Source organism: Taudactylus pleione, unplaced genomic scaffold (genome assembly GCF_031769625.1).
Source record: "Taudactylus pleione unplaced genomic scaffold, aTauple2 ptg000008l, whole genome shotgun sequence".
Taxonomy (NCBI): Eukaryota; Metazoa; Chordata; class Amphibia; order Anura; family Myobatrachidae; genus Taudactylus; species Taudactylus pleione.
This window is the reverse complement of record NW_028284411.1, coordinates 7,863,684-7,890,940: the sequence shown is the minus strand read 5'-3', so window position 1 is coordinate 7,890,940 and position 27,257 is coordinate 7,863,684. Positions and strand designations below refer to the sequence as shown.

Sequence of the window (27,257 nt, the reverse complement as noted above, 5' to 3'; positions counted from 1 at the left end):
CCCGGATGTACTCGGTCATGGCTTGAGTCTCAGGCAAGGACAGCGGATAGGTACGACCACGAGGTGGTATCTTATCAGGTATCAATTCAATTGGACAGTCCCATTCCCTATGAGGGGGTAAGATATTTGCTTGTTGCTCAGAGAACACATCGGCGAACATCTGATATTCCTTGGGAATGGCAGAAGAAACTAATGGAACGGTCTTTCTCACAGGTCGAATTTTTGGAAGACAGGATTTCTGACAGTCCATACCCCATGACAGAATCTGCATAGAACTCCAATCAATCCTGGGATTATGTTGACGTAACCAGGGTAGACCAAGAACCACTTCTTGAGAGGCCTCTGATATCACCAGGAATTTTAAGGACTCAGAATGAAGTGCTCCAATTCGAACCAATAGTGGTTGAGTCTCTTTGGTGACTATCCCGTTAGTTAGAGGACGTCCGTCTATAGAAGTCAGAGAGATGGCATGGTTGTGAGACAAACAAGGAATCTGAAATTTATCTATGAAACTAGACGTTATGAAATTTCCGGCTGCTCCCGAGTCAAGTAGAGCAGTAGCAAAGACAGGTTTAGGTTTAAGATCAAAGGCTAGGGTAATCGTGAAATCTTTAATTTTTGGAGACGGGTTCATAACTCCTAACTTGATGTCTCCAGGGTCAGTTAGGATTTGGCATTTCCCGGTTTACGGGGGCAGGAGATCAGCAGGTGACCGGACTCTCCGCAGTACAGACAGAGGTTCTTTTGTTCTTTTGCATTCTTCTCTGACGTTCTTCTTTGGAGAGGTGTGTATGATTCACCTGCATAGGCTCCTCTTCAGTAGGAGAAGGAATGGGTCGGGTAGAAATGGAGGGGGTAAATGACCTTTGCCGGTCAGTTCTGTTTTTTTCAGCCTGACGTTCCCTGAAGCGTAGGTCAACTTTGATACACAACGAAATCATGTCGTTCAGATTAGTAGGAAGCTCTCGAGTGACTAGATCATCCTTTAGTCGGTCTGACAACCCATGCCAGAAGGCCGAGGTGAGGGCTTCCTCATTCCATTTGAGCTCTGATGCTAAAATTTGAAATTGCACGGCATATTGACTGACAGGACGGACCCCTTGTCTCAGTGTCATGATGTTTGATGATGCTGATACAGTACGCCCAGGTTCATCGAAAATCCTCCTGAAGGATGATACAAAGCCTGCGTAATTATCCAGCAGCGGATCTGAGCGCTCCCAGAGTGGGGAAGCCCATTCCAAGGCCTGGCCGGATAACAGAGAGACTATATAAGCCACTTTAGTTCTTGCAGTTAGAAAGTTGTCAGGCTGCAGGGTAAAATGTATGTCACACTGATTTAGGAATCCTCGGCAGAGTTTAGGATTGCCGTCAAATTTATTTGGTAAAGGAAGACGTAAGCGGGGAGATGATCTGCCTCCTGTATTCCCAGACGCTGATGCGGATGTAGATGCTGGTACTTCAGGGGTAGAAAAGGAAGTTTGCAAACTATCCTGTCGCTTGGACATCTCTTGCAGAAATTTATATAACGGAGGTTAGGAATAGAGCCGACGGCACATAAACTTCTAGTCAGGGATAGAGGGGTTAATAAAGTTAAAAATGTTTGTTTACAGTTATAGGCAGATGCGATAGGACGTTGGGTTAGGGGCGGAGTTAGTGAGAGGGTGTAGAGAATCTACTGTGGTAAAATCTGCCTCTTTTGAATTGATCTGCGACCAGGAAAGTACAGTTCCTTATTAGCAGATCTGTCTGTTGGGATAATCGTTTGTACATCCCTACTTTCTTTTTCCCTACTTTATATCTTTCCCTACTCTCTTCTCCATACTCTCCCTATATCTACACTCTTTTTTCTTATCTAACTTTTCTTTCTCTTTCTTTGTTCTATCCCTTGCCGTGCATTAGCACTATGAGCCGCCCCCAGCGCGCGCGCTCGGTACCCGCCCGTCTGTCAGACGGTGTCGGGCCCGGCGCGCTTTATCCCCCTCAGGTCCTACCCTCCCGGCGTTCGGGAGGGTCAGGTACAGCGGCCCCCTTCTCTGCCGACGCTGCGGTCCCGTGCACGCGGACGCGGCGGTCCCGCGAAACGCCGCAGTTGCTGCCTCCGCCTGCCCCTGGTTCCCCGCTGGTCGCCAGTACTAGTGCGACGGGGGACCAGGGCAGGCGGGGATCGGCGGCCGGGCATAATACAGCGCCCGCGCATGTAGCGGGTGCGCGCTCCGGCCGTTCACGCGGCCAGCAGCGGGCAGTTACACCGCCCGGCCCTTCTCCCCCAATGGCCGCTCAGAGTGAGCCGGCTGAAGTCCGGGGGGAAGGGCGGCGGAAGCGGCCACATAAGCGTGCAGGCCGGATGCCTGTCATGGCGCCGGCTTGCACGCAGGCCAATATTCCTACAGGCGGGGGGCGGAGACGAAGGGGGCGGAGCCAACGCTTGCATAGTGACAGGCAGGTTAATCCGCCCCCTCTTCTGCTGCCTTCTGTTCATAATGATGCAGACATGGGGTCCCCCATGTCTGCAGTTGCCAGCTCCTCCAGGCCTACGGGGGTGGCAGCTGCTCAGGCGTCTGCTATGCCTGCAGGGCCTGCGACACCAGGGAGTGCTCCGTTGCTGGATGCTGGTGCCATAGCCGGACTGCTGGTGTCTGTGGTGGGTGCACTGACACCGCTTTTGACCCAGCAGCCTGGAAACACTGACACTGGAGGCCCTTCTGCGTTGGCGGCGTCCGCCGTGCAGACGCAGCTTGGCCCTCTGGTGCAGCAATTAGGCAGGATTTGCGGTCTTTCCCTCGCTCCCATGCCCGCAGCTCCTTCCGTTTCTTTCTCTCCCTCTGCCATCTCCCTTCCTCAGCCCACTCAGGCTACGGACACAGACAATGCGCACGATGCCGCCTCAGTCTCTTCTTTTACAGACGACAGTCTGGAGGAGTTAACAGTGGTCGCAGCCCCGACCAGAAGTGCGACGGCGGAAGTCGGAGCTAACGCAGGCGCTGGAGTTACCAATGCCCTTGCCAGTGCTTCTGGTGAGTGTGACAGTACATCTGACTGCGGGTCTACTTCCATTTCCTCCTCCTCTTCAAGCGATAGTTCGCAGAAGGCTAGGCGTAAAAGGGCAAGGAGGTCTCGCAGACGTCGCTCACGTCGTCATAGGCATTCTAGCGAACGGTCCTCTGGCAGTAGTACCAGTGTAGATCGCGGAGCAGGTCCGGAGGATGTTGTACACTGCGCTAATACAGCTGTCACTCGAGGTATGCGTACCAGGGTTAAGCAGCGGATCAAAAAAGGGCGCTACGTAGATATGTTCACCCTTACAGCTACTGCGAAGAAAGCTGCTGCGACCGCAAAGACAAAAGGGGGTATTGGTCTGGAGGCCTTTAAGTCTTACACGAATTGGCTATCTGGGTTCTGCGTGTTCTCAACTTGCTATCTAAAAACCAGGCCTTCCGAGTACCTTAATGTTATACGATATTTACACCTGATACATGGCCTATTCAAGGCCTCACGCAGTACGGCGTGGCGCCAATACGACGAAGAGTTTCGTCGGAAGCAAGATCGGGTTAAGGTCATGGAATTGGGTTGTAAAGATGTTGAAGTGTGGATGGAGGTGACACAGCCTACACGCGTCCTTGCTGATCAGTCCCCTGGGCGGCCAGTTCAACCCTCGTCCCCCTCGGCACCAAGGACAGCCAATGGAGGGCAAAACAAGCGGAAGTGTTACGCATACAACAATGGGAATTGTACCCTTGGTAACAGGTGTCGCTTTCGACACCAGTGCCTCCGCTGCGGTGCGGCACACCCCAGTAAGGACTGCTCCCGCGGTCCAGGAGGAGCTCAGGCCTCCTCTGCAGTACCCTCTGCCAAACGGTCAGGGGCCGGGACTTCAAAGTAAAGCGTTGACCCCCATTCATCTAGATGCCATGGCAAAATGGTTAGACTGGTATCCTGTGCGGGACGCCGCCGCCTTTTTGCGTAAGGGTTTTGCAGAAGGATTTTCGCTTCCAATAATACGGCCTGTCAGTTCCGGGTCCCCTAGGAATTTACGCTCGGCCTGCGATTTACCTCACGTACTAAAGGATAAGGTTATGAAGGAGGTAGGGCTGGGTCGCATGATTGGACCTTTCCCGCAGCCTCCGATACCCGATCTGGTCCTTTCCCCTGTGGGTGTTGTCCCCAAGAAGGCCCCCGGGAGTTACCGTTTAATTCAGCACCTGTCACATCCGTCAGGCACGTCGGTTAACGACGCCATAGATGTTGAGGTCTGCCGCGTACAGTACCAGTCATTCGAATCTGCGTTAGCCTTGGTTCGCGCAGCGGGTCCGGGTTCTTTCATGGCGAAAGTGGACATTGAGTCCGCCTTCAGATTGTTGCCCCTGCATCCTGAATCATTTCGTTTCATGGGGTTTCGGTTGACGGATGGCTATTACCTGGACAAATGTCTTCCGATGGGTTGTTCTATTTCCTGCGCGTTCTTCGAGCGTTTCAGTTCCTTTCTCCATTGGTGTGTCGCGGTGGGGTCTGGGGAGACGAGCATAGCCCATTACTTGGATGACTTCTTGTGCGTAGGTCCAGCTGGCTCGCGTCGCTGCAATCGTCTCCTTTTTTCATTGCAAGCACTCTTCTCGGAATTTGGAGTACCTATTGCGCAAGATAAAACTGAGGGCCCAGCCACTAAGCTGGTTTTCTTGGGTATTGAAATTGATACCTTGGAGGGTCTTTGCCGGCTGCCGCCGGACAAGATTCGTCGCTTGCAGGATGCTATCCTCCTAGCGTTGGCAGGAGGAAAGGTAACTCTTCGTCAAGGTCAATCCCTGCTCGGGCTGTTTAACTTCGCGTGTCGAGTTATCCCGATGGGGAAGATTTTCTGTCGGAAGCTACAGAGGGCTTTGGTAGGGCTGCGTCTGAGCTAAAGCTGGACCTGGCGGTTTGGGACGTTTTTTTGGTCGATTTTAATGGAGTGCGCGTCTGGCCTGCGGATCCTCAGCCTAATGCTTGCCTGCAGCTCTTCACGGATGCTGCTGGATCATCAGGTTTCGGATCTTTTTTGGGAGGAGATTGGTGCTTTTCAGTTTGGCCGGCGGAATGGGTGCAGGCAGGATTGACCAAGAACTTGCTCCTACTGGAGCTGTTTCCCATAGTGGTGGCATTAGAGCTATGGTGTCAGCGGTTGCGCGACCGTTCCATAGTTTTTTGGTGCGATAACCTGGGGGTAGTACATGCGATCAATAACCAAAGATCGTCATCGCTGCCAGTGTTGCGGCTTCTTGCTTGGCTGGTTCTGCGCGCTTTGCAGTTTAACATATTGTTCACAGCTCGTCATGTGCCGGGTACTGATAATTCCATTGCTGATGCGCTCTCCAGACAGGATTGGCGACGGTTCCGCGAATTGGCCCCGTACGCGGCATTAAAAGGTGAGCTTTGTCCATTTCATTGCTGGCAGATCATCAAACCAGAATGGAAGATCTCGCACGTCGGTCCGTGGCCCCACGGACGTTGACGGCCTACCAGACATCTTGGCAACAGTGGGAGAAGTTTTTGCAAGGGCGGAGTTCGTCAGGTAAATCTCGTGATACTAATATGGTTGCTTTTGTTTGTTTCTTGTTCGATTCCGGCAGGTCGCGGGCTTATGTTGCCCAGAGGCTTGCTGGGATTTCGTTCTTTTTGCGCCTAGCGGGGCGGAGGGACATAACTAAGGGGTTTTTAATACAAAGGGCCCTTAGGGGTTGGTCTCGCGTCAGGCCTGCCGCGGATGACCGACGTCGTCCTATTGGTCCTGATTTGTTAGCGCGTCTAGGTGAAAGTTTGACGGGCATTTGTTCTTCGCAATTCGAGGTTCTGTTATTCCGACTCGCTTTTGCGATGGCCTTTCATGGGGCGTTTCGCATCAGCGAGCTGGTAGCGTCTTCGCGCCGCGCTCAGCCCCCTCTGCTTCGTTGTCACATTTTGCTGCGTGATACGCTGCTGTGCCGTATTCGGCGTTCCAAGACCGATCAGATGGGTAGAGGTCGCTGGGTGTCCCTGAAGTCCTGTCCTGATGACGGGATTTGTCCGGTTCACTTAGCCTCCCAATATACTCTTTGCAGGTCAATGCGGCCGGGGGCTTGGCTTATGTACGAGGATGGAAGTCCTTTGACTAAATTCCAATTTAGATCGGTCTTCCATCGCTGCATACGGCACCTCGGGCTTTCCCCTTCGGATTACGGCACCCATTCTTTTAGAATAGGTGCCGCCACTTTTGCGGCCTCCTCGGGTCTTTCTTCACAGGAGATCCAGGCTCTCGGAAGATGGAAGTCCAATGCTTACAGAAGTTATGTTCGTCTGGAATCATAAATTGTTATACTTTATTCGTTTGGACTTGAGTGCCTTGGCCAACTCGCTGCCTTTCCGGTGGGGGTCCCGAGAGATTTTGCCCTGTTTTTTGCCCTGCTTTGGACATTGATCGTTTAGCTTAAAATAATATTAATGTGAACGAATGAAATATAGAAAAGATCCAGCAGGTTTTTTGTAGGTTTTCACCTCGGGTCAAGTCTTCCTCCCCCCCTCCCACCCTCCCACTCCTCCTTCGTGATTTACATGTTGCATATATACTTATCTATTATATTTCTGTATATTTGCAGGTTTCCAGGACGCTAGGCCCATTTGGTTGATTGGTCACTCTTTTATTTTTTGGGCCGGGCAGTCGCGCTTTGCTGAAGATGCCTCCGTGTTCCCATGTTGGGAGAGTGTTAGGTGGTTGGGGCAGAGGGGCATGCTGTGGGAAGCTTTGTTGCGCAACTTGCACAGGGCAGTAGCTGAATTTGGTCCCCCTTTAGTGTTAATTATCCATCTCGGGGGCAACGATTTGGGTCAGCAAACGTCCTTAGAGTTGCGCCATGCGATTGTTCGTGACTTGAGAGAGGTGGTTCGGTTATTGCCTAACTGCCTTTTGGTGTGGTCCCCTATCATCGCCAGGCTTTCCTGGCGCTATTGCTATAATAGTGTGGCTTTGGACAGGTCCAGGAGGAAGGTTAACAAATGGGTGGCTAGGCACGTGCTGGAAATGGGAGGGCTAGTGGTGCACCATCCTTTAATTCGGATTCAGGATGCCCACCTTTTCCGCAGGGATGGAGTTCATCTTACTGAGGAGGGTAATTTTTTGTTTCTAGAAGATATTTTTGCAGTTTTTAAGAGTTTGGTTGGTTAGCATGGTGGCGGGCTGCTTCTCTCCTGAGAGCCGCTGTGGCGGGAAAGACCGGCAATATTGAAGTGTCCATCTTGCAGCAGTAATAGCGGTGCGCACCCCTTCAATGCACTGATAGGCTGATTTCACCCTATTGGGGTCAGCGGCACCTCTCGACCGAGCAGGATGAATGGTGCATTGGCATGGGTGTTGGGGCCGCATCACGTGCTCTGAAAGGGATAGTTGGCCCTTTGCAAGTTTTTAAGATCACCCTACCCTTGTCTGGGATAGTTGGCCCTCACAAGTTGTGATTTACTTCCGGCCTAAGACAAGCGGACGCGGGTTAGTTGCCGTTCTTTCTCCTGCCACCATGTCTACCTTTGTAACCAAATAAAGCTGACCAATTAATTTAAACGGCATAACTTGGTCTCCTGTGTTTATTTTAGTTAAGTTTAGTTTAAGTTTATGGGTCACATCTATCATCTGACGATAGAAAGTTTAAGCCATCTGATGCTGCATGTTTTCCAGATTTTCTAAACGACCAGAAATGCACCTGAACAAATCCACTCCTGACTCCTGATCCGTGGCCGGCTCCATGGGGCCAGTGCAAACTGTTATGTTCTGGGTTGTTTGTGGACTCGGGGTGGTAGCAGGAGCGATCACAGAAGCAGATTTGAAAATAAAACTAGGATCTTTAATAAGTGCTTGAGTAGACATATAATGTGGCAGTAAATAAAAGTCCAGGAATATATAAATGTGCACAAGAGTTCTGTGGTGGGAGCAAAAGGGTTAATGTCCAAGTAGAAACAATTAGAGCTGTCCAGGTGTGCAGGTAGTGAAACTGAAAATAATCAAGCCAGGTTTGCAGATAGTGAACTCAAAAAATCCAAACAAGCCAGGTTTGCAGGTAGTGAACTGAAGCGCAGGATGTCAGCAGGCTCAGGCACTCAGGTATGGGCAAGGGTGATGGAGGAAGCGGGGTATTCCAGTGGGAGCTAGGAGCTGACAGGCAGACTGGCAGACAGCGAATTCACAGAAACAGGAAAGCACAGAGAACTCCCTCTCAGCTAGGCTGAGATACACGTTGCACTGGCAAAGAACGAAGGCACTGACCCTTCCTAAATACCCCATGCCGTGCTGTTACTGGCCGGAGGGAACATGTGACTCACCAGGATTGGCCAGCCGCATCACATGGCCAGAAGGCAAGATGGCGGCGCCCATGCCAAATGGAACGGAGACGCCGCCAGGCCTTACCAGCGCAGAGTGACAACAGGCCTGCACAACAACGCGCGCAGCCAAAGCCCCCCGCCAGACATCAGCTCCGCCACCAGACAGCCCGCGCCACAATGACCTCACAGGTAACACTCGCCTAGCGCCATGCTGAAATACCCTGGCCGTGACAGTAGGATCTCTGGAATCCCCCTGAGTCAGGTCTCTCCCACACGCTGTGTGCTCCCACCTGTGAGCTGCCTTCAATCCCTCAGTCAGCTCAGCTTTCAGTTTGTGGCCAGCACTGCAGGGCCGACTTCTGGCAGATGGGACAGCACAAATGGAGATGGGAACATTTAGTGGCAGTACTGCATTCAACAGTAACACTGACAGCAGCTCTTTATTCTACACCCGACCGGCTCATAAGAGCCATCCTCTGGTCAGAGCTGAAGATAGAGTTTATGCCAGCCATTACTTGTCAGGTGGGGTTTCTGGGTACTCAGAACTCTCCCCCCCAAATGCACTACTGTATAGCATATTCTAAGGTCAATATTAAGTGCTTTAACCCATTGGCTTATTCTTCTATCACTAAAAAAACTTTTTTTTAATAACACACACTTAAAAAACTCCACTGATTTTGTTAGCCCTGACGCTTCATTAGTTTCACAGTAGATCCGCCTCTGTACTCAATATGAGTATCTAGTATCTACAACACCCCTATACTTAACTAAAATGTATTGTGTGGTACTCACTTCATTATTAATAAGGGTGGTGCTCCCTACTATGAGGGGTAATTAGCATAAAAAGGTCGGAGAGAAGACAAGTATTCTAAATATGGGGCTCACATTAACTGTTGTGAACATTTAATATACAACCTTTACAGGTAATGACTGAATCTGCGATCTATAAAAAACATAGGTGATGGAAAATTAAGACACACTTCCACGACACTCCCATCAGGGTAATTCTGTGGGCTCGAATTGGCGCCAATTAGTTGCCTCCCAGAAATGTCCAATTTCATGGATCTATAGATAGGTCGTAGTGCATCCGAAAGAGACATACGCAGAAATGCGTAAATTGGCACTTGTTTTGTTGGGGTGCTCAGTACTAGCACTATTTGTTTCAACCGGAATCGGTATGAATTACCACCGGACGCAAGTCCAGCATTTCAAATCCCGACAGTGGCTGGCCGACATGGCTGAAAATCCCAATCGTCTCAAGGTACGTATTAACTAACCTAACCCCCCCCCCAACCCTCCTTAGGGGTGCCTAATCCTAACCTTTCCCCCAGTGCCTAACCCTAATCCGCCCTCTAAGTGCCTAAACCTAACCCCCCCTTCCCCGCCGCCTAAACCTAAGTCCCCCGGGGGTGTGCCTAACCCTAAGTCTCCCCCCGGGGTGCCTAACCCTAACCCTTGGTTCCCTTAGCCTAACCCTAACCTCCCCGGGGGGTGCATAACCCTAAGTCCCCCCCAGGAGCCCTAAACCTAACCATCCCCCCCGCGTCTGTCCGCAGAGGCGCCCGGCATCACTTCAATCGGGATGCCGGGCGCCGGTCTCCCGGCATCGGTAAAATGACAGGCATCGCCGGGATAAAGCAGTCGGGAAGCCGGCTGTCGGGATTACGTCCGCTAGCTTCCTGACTGCATACCGTTTCAACCTAATGTTTAATTCATATACAGTATCTGGTTTCAAAAACAGGAAGAAATCAGTGAAATAATTACAGAAATGAATAATATAAGTTTGCTGACACTTATTCAGGGCGTTGTAGATACTATAAATCTTGTAACTTTAGGTGAATGCCAGGACTTATTCCTTTTGCATGCCGGCACATTTTTTCATAGAAATCAGGTAAGAGACACTGGGCCTGATTCAGACCCGGTCGCAAGCGCTGAGCGCTTGTGACCGGGTCGATGGTGGCCCACAGCGCATGCACAGCGCATGCACGAGACCCGGCTAGCGACGGGCACTCCGTCGCTCCGGGTCTCGCACCAAAGGGGGCGAGCTGTCGATGTTGAGTGACAGCTCGTCCCTTTTGGTGGGCGGGCCGGTGGGGTGGCTGCCCAAACGGAGGCGTTCCCATGAGAACGCCTACCGTTTGGGGGCGGCCCCACTGACATCACTAGTGATGTCAGTGGGAGAGCTTCCGGCTCAATTTGAGCCAGAAGCTCTCTGGGGCTTGCGGCCACGAGACCCTACCACAAGGGTCTCGTCGCAAGCCCGATGGTCGAGATGGTCTTGACCATCGCGACCATCATCATGGCCGCTCGCTATAGCTGTGAGTGGTCACCCACAGCTATGTGAGCGGCCAGGAGGCCGCTCCAAAAAAAACAAAAAACGCCCTGATTCAGAGCGAGCGCTTTGTCAGAGTGTCCGTCTCTGAATCAGGGCCAGTGTTCCGGGCACGTACAGGGTTAGTGTATCAGTGTGCGATTGTGCATCTGCTGTACCAGGAACCCCACTAGCAGTCTGCCGATTGTGCACCTCTGCTCCGTTCCATGGAGTCTGGTTCCTCCGCACAAAATAATCAGCACCGGCGTTTCTACCATCTTCTTCTCCAGTTTCTCTCCATAAAATCCACCTTAACCCCGCTCTCCTAAATAAAAGCTATTTAATGATTAGAATCAAGGCTCTTCTTATCCAGAGCATCCCAGCTCCATTAGCTGATTCGTCAATGTCTTTCTTAATACACTGAACCTATTGTGCTGCTGATGTCCCTCGATTTAAAAGCGCCCGGCTCAGAGCAGACTAATTGCATTCTAAATAAGAAATGTCTCAGTGTCACAAGATAAAGCATTTCTGCACCAATTTATGGTGCCGCTGATATGGGCGTTTTCATGGACAATGAACACCTCTAACCTAGTTTGGGCGATATACACTACGTACTGTAATAACACAAAGCTTCAGTTCAAACAGTTTGTTTTTCCCTTTAAACACTATGGATATATATAACGTACAGAGCACAGAGAATTGATGATGCATCACGGACTATGAACTGCAGATTTAGCACTGTTCCTTTACACATGGCAGCTGATCTTAGCCGATTTTCGCACAAATGGTCGATCTTTTTCAACTGCGCCTGCATCTAAGTCGCCAAAAGGTTGCACAGCGCATGCGTCCGATGGTATGCACAGAGGCGCAGTAGCATTATAGACACACAGTCTCGGAAATGTATTTGGAATGTATTGAGTGTTCCAAGGCGGTGTCTGGGAGGTGGCTATTCAGACGCAGGCAGATGGCTCGTCTTATGCTCATGTTATGTAGGGTTGCATAACTGATTGCGAGCTCAGACATTAGAGGTGATACTCTGATCGATAATCTGCAACTGGAATGGGGCTGATGCACATTATGGCCGCTGCCATTCACAAAGCAACTATATCGGCCCGATCCACCGATATGTGGATCGGCCCGATAATAGCATAATACTGTATGTGCCTGGGTTAATTTAAATATGATTCGGGAGGTTATGCATATGTAATATTTTTTGGTAAGAAAAAGGAGTGTTCTAGGGTTATGTAGAAGGTGGATGGGGCCAGATTGGGAGAGAGACTGGATGTGGAAACGGACGGATTAAGGGCCACATGGGGCTGGTGCTGATAATGATCAGGAGCCTATTGTGAGAAGTAACCAGTGCTGTGTGGGTGTGGCCAGTGCCATATGGATGTGATCGGTGCTGTGTGGGTGTGGCCAGTGCCATATGGATGTGATCGGTGCTGTGTGGGTGTGGCCAGTGCCATATGGATGTGATCAGTGCTGTGTGGGTATGGCCAGTGCCATATGGATGTGATCGGTGCTGTGTGGGTGTGGCCACTGCCATATGGATGTGATCAGTGCTGTGTGGGTGTGGCCAGTGCCATATGGATGTGATCGGTGCTGTGTGGGTGTGGCCAGTGCCATATGGATGTGATCGGTGCTGTGTGGGTGTGACCAGTGCCATATGGATGTGATCGGTGCTCTGTGGGTGTGGCCACTGCCATATGGATGTGATCGGTGCTGTGTGGGTGTGGCCAGTGCCATATGGATGTGATCGGTGCTGTGCGGGTGTGGCCACTGCCATATGGATGTGATCGGTGCTGTGTGGGTGTGGCCAGTGCCATATGGATGTGATCGGTGCTGTGTGGGTGTGGCCACTGCAATATGGATGTGATCGGTGCTGTGTGGGTGTGGCTACTGTCATATGGATGTGATCGGTGCTCTGTGGGTGTGGCCACTGCCATATGGATGTGATCGGTGCTGTGTGGGTGTGGCCACTGCCATATGGATGTGATCGGTGCTGTGTGGGTGTAGCTACTGTCATATGGATGTGATCGGTGCTGTGTGGGTGTGGCCAGTGCCATATGGATGTGATCAGTGCTGTGTGGGTGTGGCCAGTGCCATATGGATGTGATCGGTGCTGTGTGGATGTGACCAGTGCTGTGTGGGTGTGGCCAGTGCTGTGTGGGTGTGGCCAGTGCTATGTGTGGGTGTTCATCTCCTACACTATCAGGTCCAAGGTCTCCCTAAATAAGTAAAATGTAGAAAAGTTGCATTAGTTAAAGTCTGGGGAAAATAGAAACACAATTTTAATACTCATGATTTTTGGCCGACGGGTGGGCAGCTGGTCATCATCATGCTGTCAAGATGATGGGTCTATATTATGTGGAGACCTGTAGTCCCATTGCCCCCATTTATAATCTGGGCCTGGATGTGGAGGATACAGCAGGGTATGAGTGACACTAAGGCAGAGGACTTGGGGGATGGAGGAAATTGTTGTATGATTGACGATGGTGGAAATCCGAGAGGAGCCATGACTCCGTGAGGAAGATGGATGATAACCTTTGGTTTGGACATGCTGACTCTAACAGATAGCGGGAGAAGGGTACCGGAGGGGAGGGTGGGTCACAGTGAGCTAGTAAAGAACCGTGCGCCTGATTCAGATATTTACGCTATTTTCATTGCTGCTGCTGCGACTGCTGGCTAAAGTCGGCCACTGCCGCCATTGCCAATCCGAGTGCTGCATCCGACGCTGCTGCTTGGGATCACCATTAGGCGGCCATCGGGTGCACAAGACAAATGCAGAGAGTCGAGGAGGACGTGCGAGGGGAGAAAGTGAGACAAGAGCTTGTACACCGGCTGCTCAAGTGGTTGAGTAAAAAGTTATGTCAATGATATGAAATTAAGGTTTTTAAGTAATATTTGAAGACTGGGAAAAAAAAAAGTCAATATTCAGATTTTTCACATTTTGTATTTTACAAATATATTTAAAATAATAGTATTAAGGTTTGTTTTAACACTGTTTTTTTTATTTTAAATGGGACCGTACCTTTGATCGCAGGATATTTGCAATGATTTTGGTGTCAGAATTCAGTTTCAGAGAGCGGAGAAAGCAGTCGCCGACACCTCTCACCGGCGGAGAGATTTTGGCATTTGGGAAGCACGAAGAGTTTATAGAGAAGCCAAAGTGTCTGATGAACTGAAAGAAATCAGCCGTGTGATCTTGATTGAGGATCAAAGTTTTCCAGGTTTTTTCCACTTCTTCTCTGGATATCTCAGGGTGGACGTCACATCTGCAGAGTAAAAATAAAATAATTGGACATTTAAATTGCTAGTTGAGAGCATTATTTATTTATTTATTAGCAATTTCTTATATAGCCCAGCAAATTCCGTTGCGCTTTACAACTTGAATCAACGTTAACATTACACTGGGTTGTAAAAGACATACATACATACACAAAAGACACACATATATACATACATACATACATAAGGGTAAGAGGGTCCTGCTCGCAAGCTTACAATCTATAGGGAAATAGGTGTTGATACACAAGGATATGTGCTACATATTGCAAATTGGTCCAGCCGGATTGCAGATGTTCTTGGTGGGCTGTATGATCCAGTCACACTGGAAAGTTGGCCTAGGGTTAGGAGGGTGTTAAATTGAAGAAAGAGAAGATGTGATAGGTGTTTACTATAAGAAGAGAGTTAGATAGGGAGCTATAAAAGGTTAGGTGGGCGGTCCTGGAATCATAAGCTTGTCTGAAGAGGTGAGTTTTCAGAGAACGCTTGAATGTTTGGAGACTAGTGGAAAGTCTTATTGTGCGTGGGAGGGCATTCCACAGGGTGGGTGCAGCCCGAAAAAGTCCTGTAACCGTGCATGGGAACAAGTACTGGGCGGGGATGAGAGACGCAGATCTTCTGCAGAGCGGAGATATCGGGTTGGAAGATATTTTGAGATAAGTGAAGAGATGTATGTTGGTGTGGTTTGGCTGATAGCTTTATGTGTGAGTGTATCATCCAAACATTGCTGTGAGGCCAAGTGCTGCACAATCCCGTCCCTGCCTGAACCCTTTTCTTTGGGACATCTGCGGACCAGCCATGATTGGCTTTCTTGTTGCGATTTCATTTCTTAGGAGCCTATTTCTTAATGTATTATTTGTGTTCAAGCCTACTAAAAATTAGGATATCTGCAGCATATAATAGCAGGGTCATTTAACATCAGGTTACCGTAGGAGATATCAGGGATACCTGCAGTGGCCCCTCTATCTCCGATTGCAGAATCAGTCCCCAAAGCTTTGTATGGGAACTGCGAAAATGTCCAATATACTAAGTTCTGAAAGTCTTACCCGGTAGCTGTTGCCATCTTTAGATGACATTAGCCATTGTGGCCTATAGGCTACCTTTATGCTATTTTTGTGACAGAGAGGTAACTTCAGTTTCCACCCCCGCAGCTTATACTTGTACTATTGCTTGGTACCATGGCCGCATGTGCAATGTACTGTAGGAAAGCAGGGTCCCAACCAAGCAGTAACTTTATTGTGATAGCTAACACTTTACATGTCACTCTCAGAGATGGGTTCTTACCAGAGACACTGTCCTGGTAAGAGGAGTTTGATATTGCCACAATATGTATCGATAAGAAATGATAGTTAATGGATCCCCATTGCCACTAGTGATAAATAGGCCACTAAATGAGACAAAAGAAAACACTCATCCTAGCCCATCATTCCGCCCCGTTATCACTTCTCCCTCCGTGAGCCCCCGGCTTAATGTGTCAGTGGTCTAATCTATGTACTGCACTGTAACCTCTATGTAGAATATTGAATGCCCACGAATGGAGTAATCACCTTTTCAGTAACTGGTACAAGCTCTCTGCAGTCAGTCTCCTCGTGTTCATATCGTCAATCTCATTAAAGTTCAGCTCCAGAGACTCATAGTTGTGTTTGACCAGGCGTCTGATGATGGCGGAGAGCTGCAAGGCAATAGATAGATATTAGATGCAGATGTAATGTGTGATCACGAGATGCAAGGTGTGGGAGATCGTCACCTGCTCCGTGCTTCTCGGTTTCGGTGGTTCCCTCTTCCCATTATCGCCGGCTTTACTGGCGGCTCTGGGCTTCCTGGTACATTCCGTCAGCACCGTCTCATTTCCATTCCACAAGCTCAGATTCCCTTCACTGAATTAGCAGAGGAGCAAAGCTTGAAACATACACAACTGGCAGATAGAACAAATGTGACCAAGACGTATAAAACATAAGTGTAACGACTCCGGCAGTGAATTTTTTTAAAAAAAATTTTAAACAATGTTTTTGAATCCACAGAAATACAGTAACAACAGCGACTGAATATCTGAGAAGCAATTTAAATTCCCAAATATAGTATGCTACATTTACAAATTATGCCTACAGTACTTATGTATAGGGGTTAACGTTGCGCTCCTACTCCCTAAAGGTGCTGGGGTAAAAATTAGGGTGCTGCCTAGGGTTAACAGGAGGTCTTTTCTTCCTCCTTGTGGTTACCAATAATAAAATAAATGTATAAACCTATTTTGGCGCTCACCTAATTATATATAAGAACTGATATAGGAACTGGAACATTACATATATATATATATATATATATAATGTTATATATATATATATATATATATATACACATACACATATATAAAATAATAACTAATAATAACTAATAGCAGAATTCATATCAATCTATGTAGTACAAAAGTGAGATCAATAAAGATTTAACTTCATTTATTTTATATTTGTGTCACTTTTTTATTGATCTAAATTTTTATTGATCTCACTTTTGTACTACACAGATTGATATGAATTCTGCTATTAGTTACAAATAAATATAATTTATATATATATTATATATATATATATATATATTCCTGTTCTTATATATAATTAGGTGAGCGCCAAAATAGGTTTATACATTTCTTTTATTATTGCCTTCAGTACTTGTCTACTTATTAGTCCTAACCTTTTTATAGCATTGGGCTTCATTCTGAGTTGGAGGCAGCGGAGTCCTACTGTGCATATTAACCACTTAACTGACGTGGTCACATGGGATGCGAATGCAGCCTACTGTACTTCAGCTGACAAGGTGCGAGTGCACTGCCCCGCTGTGTTTTTGAAGAGGAAATCCGGCTCTACACATGTGCAGAACGGATCTCCTCTGACTCCCCGGTCTCTCCTGCGGACCCGGCAATTTCTGACCGGTTTTGCTGGAAAAAAATCATCAGTTAAGTGGTTAAGGGCACTTAAGGAAAGGTAAGTATTGTGAATGGGTGCAGGGTGCGCAGTGTGAGCCCCCCCTATGTGCACCACACACTCTGCACCCAGCGGAGGCTCCTTGTCTGTCTGGCCAGATGGTTTGTAATTGTGCAAATGCGCAGGATCCCAATCCAACGCATGAACAAATATTAGCAAACTGTCCGGCTTCATCGGCTGCAGCAGACCTATTTCACTTTTAATATATTATTATTATTATTATTATTATTATTATTATTATTATTATTATGTTATATGACACTGCGTATCATTGTTATGGTTTTGCAGTAAAGATGCTCATTGTGGTCATTTCTGTCCTCGCACATTCAGATGTACGGCTGTACACCAGGGAGGGGCTTGTGACTGCTGCATTTGCATCAAGTCGCATATATCCGACCGGCAGAGACACACACACAGACGGATACAGCTGAGTCCGGCTCAGAATCTACACACACTGGGCATAAGGCAGAATTGGTAGTACAAATAGGCATAAATCGGAGACATCCTTCCGCATTCTGCCATCTTTCTAATGAAACTGGGGAATCAGATCACCATGCCCTCACCCCTTGTGTATGATGCTGTGATTTGTTGCATTGCACGGGGCTGGCCAAATGATGGAATTTGCCCATCCTGCCTCCCTGCAGTAACTGCTTGCATCTCCCCACTGTGATGTTTCCTGGAGGGTAACTACAAAATGTTGGCAAGTATGGCATGAGAAAAAAAAGTGCACAGCCCAATAGTGTATATCTGCCCAATAGTGTATATCTGCCCAATAGTGTACATCTGCCCAATAGTGTACATCTGCCCAATAGTGTACATCTGCCCAATAGTGTACATCTGCCCAATAGTGTACATCTGCCCAATAGTGTACATCTGCCCAATAGTGTATATCTGCTAAATAGTGTATATCTGCCAAATAGTGTATATCTGCCCAATAGTGTATATCTGCCCAATAGTGTATATCTGCTAAATAGTGTATAACTGCCAAATAGTGTATATCTGCACGAGTCATACAAATATTGAGATGCATGCCTCTCTCCGGCAGTGCAGCAGTGCAGTGGTGCAGTAGATTCTGTCTTAGTGCCAGAATCTACTGCGCATGCACAGGTCTCTGGGAAAATGGCGCCTGTGCCGTTTTCTCGGGGACAGTAGTACTGCGCATGTGCGAGTCACTGGGAAAATGGCCATTTCCATTTTCCCAGTGATTTTTACAGAGCTGCACTACGGACAGGTAAGTATAAGACTATATGGGTGCAGGGTGTGTGGTGTGGGCCCCCCTGGACCCAGGGGCACTGCACACCCTGCACCCATTATAGATAAGCCTCTCTGGTTGTAAGATTGATATGTGCCAAATGGAAGCAGACCACATGGCATACTTGCTGACTTTCTGGCTGGCCTCTCCGGGAGAGTGCAGCCAGGCCAGTGCAGCAGAGGGCATGGTGGTGGCAATAGTGGATGGTGCAGGGGTGTGGCGGTACGCTTGCGTCATCGTGGCCCCATCGCCGGCTATACAATGCCGGGATTACCAGCATTGTAAAGCAGAGGGCAGGACCACTTTTACTCGGTAAGTGGGCGGGTGCGGGGGGTGGGTGGCTACCAGTATAGGAGACTTGCCCTATCTTGCTGGCGTCCTAGAGTGCCATCCAATTATTGGGATCCTCCCAGAAGTTCCAGGAGAGGAGAGTAGGCCAGTATGATACATAGACGCGTTTCACTTTCTGGGAATGCAAAATCACGCACTACACAAACTGGTATAGTACTCAATGTTACTCACACCGTCCCCACTGATTGCAAGGCAGCAAAACTTTACGGCTTATTATGGAGATACAAGGTTATACCCTTTCTAACTACTACATAGTGCTGAATGTCTATTTAGGCTGTAAACACCAGGGGGCAGCACTTCCGTATCCTCTTCTTGCTGAATAGTTCAGCTATACAGTAATTCATTGTGCTCACTTTTTGCTTCATCTGTGGGAGTATTGTAATATTTACATTATATCTATCTCAATAAATGTATTTTATTTTGTTGGTGTTCCTTATTCTGCCAATCAAAGGTCTTTCTGACAACCTCTTATCTCTCTAAATTAGTTTGTAACTTCTGTACCTGCTATCAAACTTGTCCATAAACTCCGAGTATCTGATCCCTCCGTGATGATCGCTGGGTATTCTTTCCAGCAAATATGCAAACTCCTTGTCTGTTACCCTTATGCAGTACCTGCAGGGAGCCCAGAGTACTGGTTAGTGACCAGAAATACCCGTATACTTAGATAGAGTATCCAATGGCTGTTGGGGCACAACACACAATGTTATATAATTAATTACATAGAAACATTAATACCTGTCCATTGAGTCTGACCCCCAGCGCAGAAGTTTCTAAATTAGACTCCAAAACATAAGTTACTTCCTGATCTCTATTATATTAATCTGATCCCTCTATAATGTCCTCACCTAATTAAAGCTACTGAGTCTGTTTCTTGGCATAAAGCTACCACACATTTACATGCAGTTAGTGGATTTCCCAACACTCTACGACCCCTTTCACACAGAAAATGAAGTTACAGGGTAAAGCACTTAATTTACTGATCAACACGGGTTGTTTTTCTGTGTGAAAGGGTCAACCCAGGTCGTATTTCCCAGTGACGTTTTTTTTACCAGGATCAGAGACCCAGAAACTTCGACCCGAATTGACCATTTCATACAGAAAAATGTCCTGTGTTGAACAGCAAACTTTGCTCGAGACCCCCTTAAACACTACACCTGAGACCCAAGTTGACCCCTTTCAGACATAAACAGGGTTTTTCACAGTTTATTCACTTTGCTGGCCCACAATAATGCTATAAATACAATAAAAGGTAAGATAGTTTTCGCTCCACGGCATCATTTTTTTCAAAGTTCAAAGACGTGTGTTGAGGGCTAACTTCCATATTTGTGCCATATGAAAAGAGATTGAATAGCTCATGTTAAGAGCATCTATATATATATGCCCATTGGGCCATTGGCAATGTTCTCCTGCGCACTGCCCCCACCAGTACCGTTTTCCTCCGCGTGTGGCCTTGCGTGCTGTCCGGCTGCTGCTGCTGATGTCATCAAAATGCATCAAGCAGCCCAGGCTGGCCAATGAGAAGCTTCCAGGTGCAGCCCGGGAGTAAAATCCTGGGTTGCACCATTTAGACTTGGCCCGGGTTGCCTACCCAGGTCAATTACAGTAGCGTGTTCCCGGGTTGATGCCTTTCAGACATAAGCGAGACCTGGGTAGTTTGGCCGAGTCCTGTCAAAATCCAGGGAATCTCGGTATGCCTGAAAGGGGTATTAGAGGGAGATGTATCAAAGAGAGAGAGAACAAGGAGAAGTTGCCCATAGCAACCAATCAGCAACTGTCATTTTATTGACTGGGCTATAAAAATAATGGGATGTAGCCAGAATACCAACGCCCGGTAAGCCATCTGATGGAATCCTGGCGTGGAAATCCCGATTTAGGACTAAAGATAGGCGTCTAAATCCCCACGCCTATCTTTAGCCTGAGGACGGAATCCCAAAAGATAGCTTCCCGAACGAAGGTAAGCGGGGACAGGGTTAGCATTAGCTATAGGGGGAGAGGGTTAGGTTTAGCCATCCCCGGGGGGACATAGGGTTAGGCACCCCCTGGGGAGGGTTAGGGTTAGGCTTGGGGAAGGGGGGGTTAGGGTTAGCAGGGCTGCCATCAGGGGGGGTCTGCCGGGACTGGAGTCCCGGGCCCGCACCCTGGCTGAACGGGGGGGGGGGGGCCCGGCCGCTGCTACCTACCACCCGCCGCTGCCGACTTGGTCCCGGTACCATTAATAGAGGAGGAAGAGGCAGCCCGGACCCGCTCGAGTCGCTCCGCCCGCCCCACCTAAAGGACACTTGCTGGCCCCTGCTACTGTGTATATTTAATAAAGTTTGTTTAGCCGTGGCGCACGTGACGTCACGCGCTACTGGAGGGCGAGGTCGGAGAAGCTGCGGATCAAGAGGAGCAGCATCTCTGCCAGGGAGGAAGCGAAGAAGAAGCCGGAGCCGGAGCCGGAGCAGGGAACTCAGAGCCTTCTTAAAGGAAATAATGTAAGTGGATAAAAGCTGTGCACAGCGGGGAGATGGCAGATGGATTTAATAATAATAAACAGGATGGGGGGGAGTGGTTTGGAAAAAAGAGCTGGGCAGGGCACAGACTGGATTTAACAAACAGGGAGACTGGACTTAATAAACGGGGGAGGGGGGGGGGAAGTGGGGAATGAGCGGGGCAGATCATGGCACATATTGGATTTAATAAACAGGGCCGAGGGGAGTGTAGTGGGGAAAAAGCTTAATAATTTTTGCCCAAAAACATTTGACAATTTTTTGTTTTATTTTTATTGATAAGGTGAGGGAGGGGGGCCCGGTACTGACAAAATAGGCAGTCCCGGGCCCCACAATTTCTGATGGCAGCCCTGAGGGTTAGGCATTACCGGGGGGAGGTTAGGTTCAGGCACCCCCCCCCGGGAGGGTTAGGTTTAGGGTGTGGGAAGGGGGGTTTAAGTTTAGGCACCCTCGGGCGAAGTCAGGGTTAGGAACCACCCCGGGAGTTTTAGAGATATGCACCCTTAAGGAAGGGTTAGGGGGGGAGAGGGCAGGGTTAGCTTACTTACCTTAGCCGTCGGGATTCTGCTTGTCGGGCTTCCGGCATCGGCATTTCACCCGGTGGCTATTCAGCTGCCGGGATTTCATACCCAACCCAAAAATAATAGCTACAGTATTAGTGGATTGGTTGCTATAGATAACTTTATATCTCTCTAAGGTTTGTTACATTTCCCCCATTAAGGATTCCCCAGCTAAATGCAGTTGCCATGTTCACGGAGACCTGTGCATGCACAGCAGACTCGGGCACAGCGCCAATCTACTTGCATCTGCGCTGCGGAGAGAGGAGGGGCCCTAACTGAAGCTGCAGACGGGCCCTATTCTCTCCATTAATCCGCTTCTGCTCATCGTTACTTAGGAGTAACTGCACCACCTCCTGGGTTACATAAGTAACAATTAGTGGCTGCACAAAGACTATTTCTGCACAACCAGTTTCAGTCATTTACCCAATTTACAACATAGTCTCGGGTATGACCCGGGATTTGGGACACGTTTCCAACCCGGATCAGACCTGGGACGGACCCCTTTCACACTGCACTGCCGAACCGATACTGTTCACACCAGACCCTGGTCTGCATTGACCCGGGTCCAGGGCCGGCTCGAGGCATGTTTCACCAGTGCGGTCGAACAGGGGCGCCACTCCATAGAGGGTGCACCCCTACCAGCCATTACCAATTTCAGTGGGACAGTCCAGTTTTTCGGGCACTGCCCCACTGTTCCACCTGTGGGACAAAGTGTCCCGTGGGCGGTCAGGTGGTTTGGCACTTTCACCGCCGCAGCTGTGTGGTGGTGCCGGCCCCGGAGAAGATGCACGTGGCATCCATTCAGTGCCGGAAGAGAGCTGGGGGCAGCCCAGCTACTGACGTAGTGCTGGGCTCACCCCCCAGCCTGACATTAACAGGAGGCATGCCTTACGGGCACGCCCCCAAATGACATTTAAGGGTGTGACCTACGGAATTTAAGCCACGCCCCCATTTTAGGAGTAGAGGGCGTCAATTACCCATCCTGCACAAGGCGCGGCTCCCCCTAGAGCAGGCCCTGCCCGGGTCTTCCGTCGTTGCAGTGGACGCTTGGAGATGATGTAATCTCCAAGCGCCACTAAAGCCGGCCAATCAGGTAGCATGCAGCATGACCCGGGTCGTTGTGACCCGGTTCATGCCGTTTACACTGCAGGGTGACACAGGAACGACCCGTGCCCAACCCTGCAAGCTACCAGAGCTGGATCCCCAGGACACTGAACCCGGGTGGATCCATTTACAGTGACAAAAATCCCGGGTTAATGCGCGTTCACGTGCAACAACTCAGGATTTTCTTGTTGGTGTAAAAGGGGTATTATTCATCCTATATACAGAAAAAAATACATTGATAAGATCTTTATCTATTACATTTATTCTCCTATTTTCTCTTTACTTAGTGACCCAATGTTACACTGTAATCAAAAAACATTTTCATGCAGTTTATGTACTTTATTTATTTAATCTGGGAAATGTATTTTCCATGTAACTTAGGCCCTGATCCAGAGCCGGACGCTCTGACAGAGCGCTCGCTCTGAATCAGGGCCTGGCTATTTTTTATTTTGAACGGCCTCCTGGCCGCTCGTATAGCTGTGGGTGACCATCCACAGCTATAGCGAGCGGCCAGGAAGATGGTCGCGATGGTCAAAACCATCGTGACCATCGGGCTTGCGACGAGACACTTGTGGTAGGGTCTCTTTGCCACAAGCCCCAGAGAGATTTCGGCTCTAACAGAGCCAAAATCTCTCCCACTGACATCACTCGTGATGTCAGTGTGGCCGCCCCCAAACAGAGGCGTTCACATGGGAACGCCTCCATTTGGGCAGCCACTCCCCCGGCCCGCCCACCAAAGGCGGCGTGCTGTCACTCAACATCGACAGCACGCCCCCTTTGGTGCGAGACCCGGAGTGACGGCTTGCCCGTCGCTATCCGGGTCTCGCGCATGTGCACTGGCCCACCATCGACCCGGTTGCGAGCGCACAGCACTTGCGACCAGGTCAGAATCAGGCCCTTATTCCACTATTTTCCTTGTCCATAATATCATTTCGGTACCTTCAGCTTTCAGCCCCTCTCTCCCCTTTTCTGCCTCCAATGTTTTCTGATTTAACCAACAATATTAGCAAACTGGGGATTCATTGCAGAAAGCACAGTCATGGGATTACCGTACACACACAATAGGGGCAGACGAGAGAAAATTATCTTATGGTTGCTTTATAATGGGAACTAAAATACAAGAAAATGCGAAGTATGGTCAGGGCTGGAGGAATTATAAATAGGGTAAGAAAGGGGAATATATGTTGTATTAAAGTGCCCCAATGTCTCCTTTGTCGTTTACCCGATTCGTCAGATGTTTATAAATGCACTGGGGGAAATAATAAAAATCGGTGCTCAGTAAAGTTTTTATGTCAGCACTACTAGAAGGAAAATAGCCTGTGGTTGCTATGGGTTACAGTGGCCTTATTTCTGTGCACCAGTTTCCACCAATGTCCCTGTCACAGCCACTCATACTGTACATTGTGACATAAATATAGCAAACACATAACTTACCTTTTTTCTATGATTGATCTGAAGTCCTGATGGCTGATTATATGTAATTTATTCACATCGGCCCTCCTGCCAGGGAACAAGAGGTATGATATCATTTTGCGCATGTAAATAAAGGTATATATATATATATATATATATATATGTATATATATATATATATATATATATATATGGCACATTTGCCCGCTATCTGTACACTTGGGGAGAGATGTATAAACCTTCCCAGGAGGATAGTTGGAGAAGGTACTGACAGCATCCAATCATTTTCTGCCTGCCATTTTATAGAATGTACAGGATAAATGACAGCTAGTAGCTGATTGGTGGCTATGGGAGACACCTCCATGTGTTCTCTTTAGAAGGTTGATACATCGCCCGCCCCCATAGCCTGTAAGTGATCGCTCGCCGCACTCACCGGAAATCATCAAGGAGGGCGTAAAAATCTGCATGAAGAAACTGCCCCAGTTTCCCCACTAAACTGCTGGTTGTGGTCACCGAGGTTATAGATTGTTCATCTCCAGCCCTGGGAAATACAAACTGATAATGTTTCATGACTTCTAAAAGATTTACTTACACATACATTTATTGCATCATATACTGTAGGTCATTGTGGTAATGGTTTAGGTTTAATTAACTCTGTTGATGGTGCAGGTGCCAGGGGAATCGGCTCAATCCTGACAGCGTCATCCCGATATCTGAAGATCCCGATAGGGGTGGTAAGTAAGCTATCCATACCCCTCCCCCCCCAATCCTAACCCTCCCTTAGTGGTGCCTAACTCTAACCTACCCCATAGTGCTTAACCCTAACCTCCCCCTTCCAGTAACGCTAAACCTAACCCTCCCTGGTGGGGTGCCTAACCCTAACTCTCCCTGGGGGGTGCCTAACCCTAACTCCCCCTTCCCGCACCCTAAACCTAACTCTCCCTGGGGGGTGCCTAACCCTAACTCTCCCTGGGGGGTGCCTAACCCTAACTCTCCCCGGTGGGTAGCTAAACCTAATTACCCCCCCCCCCCCCGCAGCTAAGTCCTAAGAAGCCCTGCTTACCTTCATTCGGGATTGCGGCTGTCGGGATTTCAGCGCCTATCTTTAGTTCCAGGCCGGGCTTCCACTGTCGGGAATCCGACGGCTGGCATCCCGGCCGCCGGTAATCTAACTATATCCCAGTTTCAGGATATACGCATTGTTGTACGGCCATTGCTCCACTCGTACTTGAAAACCTGACCTGTTACAGGAGCTGAAGACTAATGTATACTGGATAATTGGGTTGTCCTGTATTTGAGGGGTCTAGTATGTACTAAGCCTTGGAGAGAGATAAAATGGATGGAGATAAAGTACCAAGCAAACAGCTCCTACTGTCATGTTACAGGCTGTGTTTGAAAAATGACAGGAGCTGATTGGTTGGTACTTTATCTCTCCAGTTTATCTCTCTCCAAGGCTTGGTACATAGACCCCCTAAATATCTTGCTTCACTCTGACAGCAGACATGTCATTGTGTAGTGAAATTATTCTGAAATACTGTTACATTGTTACATTAGCGGCATTACATGATTTGCCTGTTTTTTTAGTTTAGATCATACTAAGTAATACCTAAATAGCAATCAACAGGACTGCATTACCATTGTACAAACTCACCCCCTTTTTTTCTATTTAATTCTGTTCTGTAATAAGTCAAAACCTAGAAAAGTACCCCCCGAATGGCACTAGTTTGGTAGCCAGGAGTGGAACATGTGAATTGATGGATTGACTGGCCAGAGTGCACCGCTGTCCTTGTTCTGTAAATACCATCCCATCTTATCATTTTGTACCTTGCAACAGTTGCACAATATTATTTTCTTTAGATATATTTAGCTATTTTATGGCTATTTATTTTATCATTTTTAATTGAGTAACTGAAAGCCCGTCTCTGCATCATGGTAGCGCAATGGTTAATTTGCTGCCTCACGGAACTGAGGTCCTGGGTTTGATTCCCACCTATACCCTATCTGTGTGGAGTTTGTATGTTCTCTGTGTGCGCTGTATAACTGTTAATAAATCGGCAACATTTTAAGGTGGATTTCCACTGCTCTAAGAGGCAATAGAAATCCAGGCCATTAGTACAGCAAATGGACTTGTAGTTACATTATCTGAAGCACTTGTACTATAAGTGCATTTGTTTATTAAGTAATAAAAAGAATAACAGCTCATTTTCTATGCTGCAATAACTGGTAGTAGGCTGGTATAATGTAGCAAAACCAGGATTGGCTCTTTTGAATAGGACCCTTATCGACGCGTTTCGCTCCTCTCCAGGGGCTCTATCACGCTAACCGTGTTTATTTTCTTAATACAAATCCAACTGTGGTGAGAGCCGGATACTAAGCGCATATTGACCAGCTATTTATTACTTGGTGGAGTATGGTGAACAACCACTTAGTTCTTATTACTAAGACGCTTACCAAGACTACATATAAACTGGTTATCCTGTATATGGATATAAGGCGCTAAACCCAGTGGGATCCCGAGAGAATGATAGTAGCTTGCCGTGAACAAATTATAGCATAGTATTGGCAACTGCAAAGATACATTTTATCATAATTAGAATTGTTTGATATTGTAACACTTTCTCTTATAATATGCATTCTTGTGGAGGAATGGAATTTGACATAAATGTTTATTGAGAAAGCCTTTTGAAGTTCATATGCTCAATCAAACATATTTTACAGCTTTTTGCAACATTAGTTATTCTAACACTAGGGGAGCTCCATTTGTGTTTTGGGAAGTTTTTGGTTTAGGTCAGCAGGGTAAGTGACTTTTTGAACTAGCAGCTGTGTACACATTTTACCACTTACAAGTGGAACCTATATTACAAAAGAAAAAGCCTATATTGCGCCGGTATAAAGCTCTCAGTGGCAACACAGAGAGATTACTTCTTGACAGCAAATAGATGTCAAATATCGGGAAGAAAACATTAAAGTTAATGTTTTCTCCCTGATACATGACATCTCTTCGCTTAAACTTTATTGTTAGTTTTTCTTAATAATAAACCTTTCAAAATTGTATAGAAGACTTTTCTTTTTCTTGCTGTCCACACACTTTTAGACCTTGATTATTCAGCCCGGTTGGGATTCTGAGTTTGCCATGCCTGTATTAGAGGGTCTATTCACTAAGCCTTGGAGAGAGATAAAATAGAGAGAGATAAAGTA

At 47.9% G+C, this 27,257-nt stretch overlaps 1 protein-coding gene across 2 annotated transcripts in view; it reads right to left on the bottom strand.

Moving 5' to 3' along the window:
* LOC148542823 (EF-hand calcium-binding domain-containing protein 6-like) overlaps window positions 1-27,257 on the bottom strand; it is a 75,773-nt gene that overhangs the window by 12,318 nt on the left and 36,198 nt on the right. Inside the window, exons 10-15 of one of the 2 annotated variants that reach the window (XM_088464457.1) lie at window positions 24,493-24,614; window positions 24,081-24,146; window positions 18,995-19,105; window positions 15,660-15,789; window positions 15,460-15,584; window positions 13,659-13,902 (exon numbers count right to left, since the gene is read on the bottom strand). In XM_088464457.1, coding sequence (XP_088320583.1) covers window positions 13,659-13,902; window positions 15,460-15,584; window positions 15,660-15,789; window positions 18,995-19,105; window positions 24,081-24,146; window positions 24,493-24,614 — 798 coding nt within the window. The remainder of the gene's footprint in view (window positions 1-13,658; window positions 13,903-15,459; window positions 15,585-15,659; window positions 15,790-18,994; window positions 19,106-24,080; window positions 24,147-24,492; window positions 24,615-27,257) is intronic. The other variant, XM_088464455.1, reaches the window with a different exon arrangement.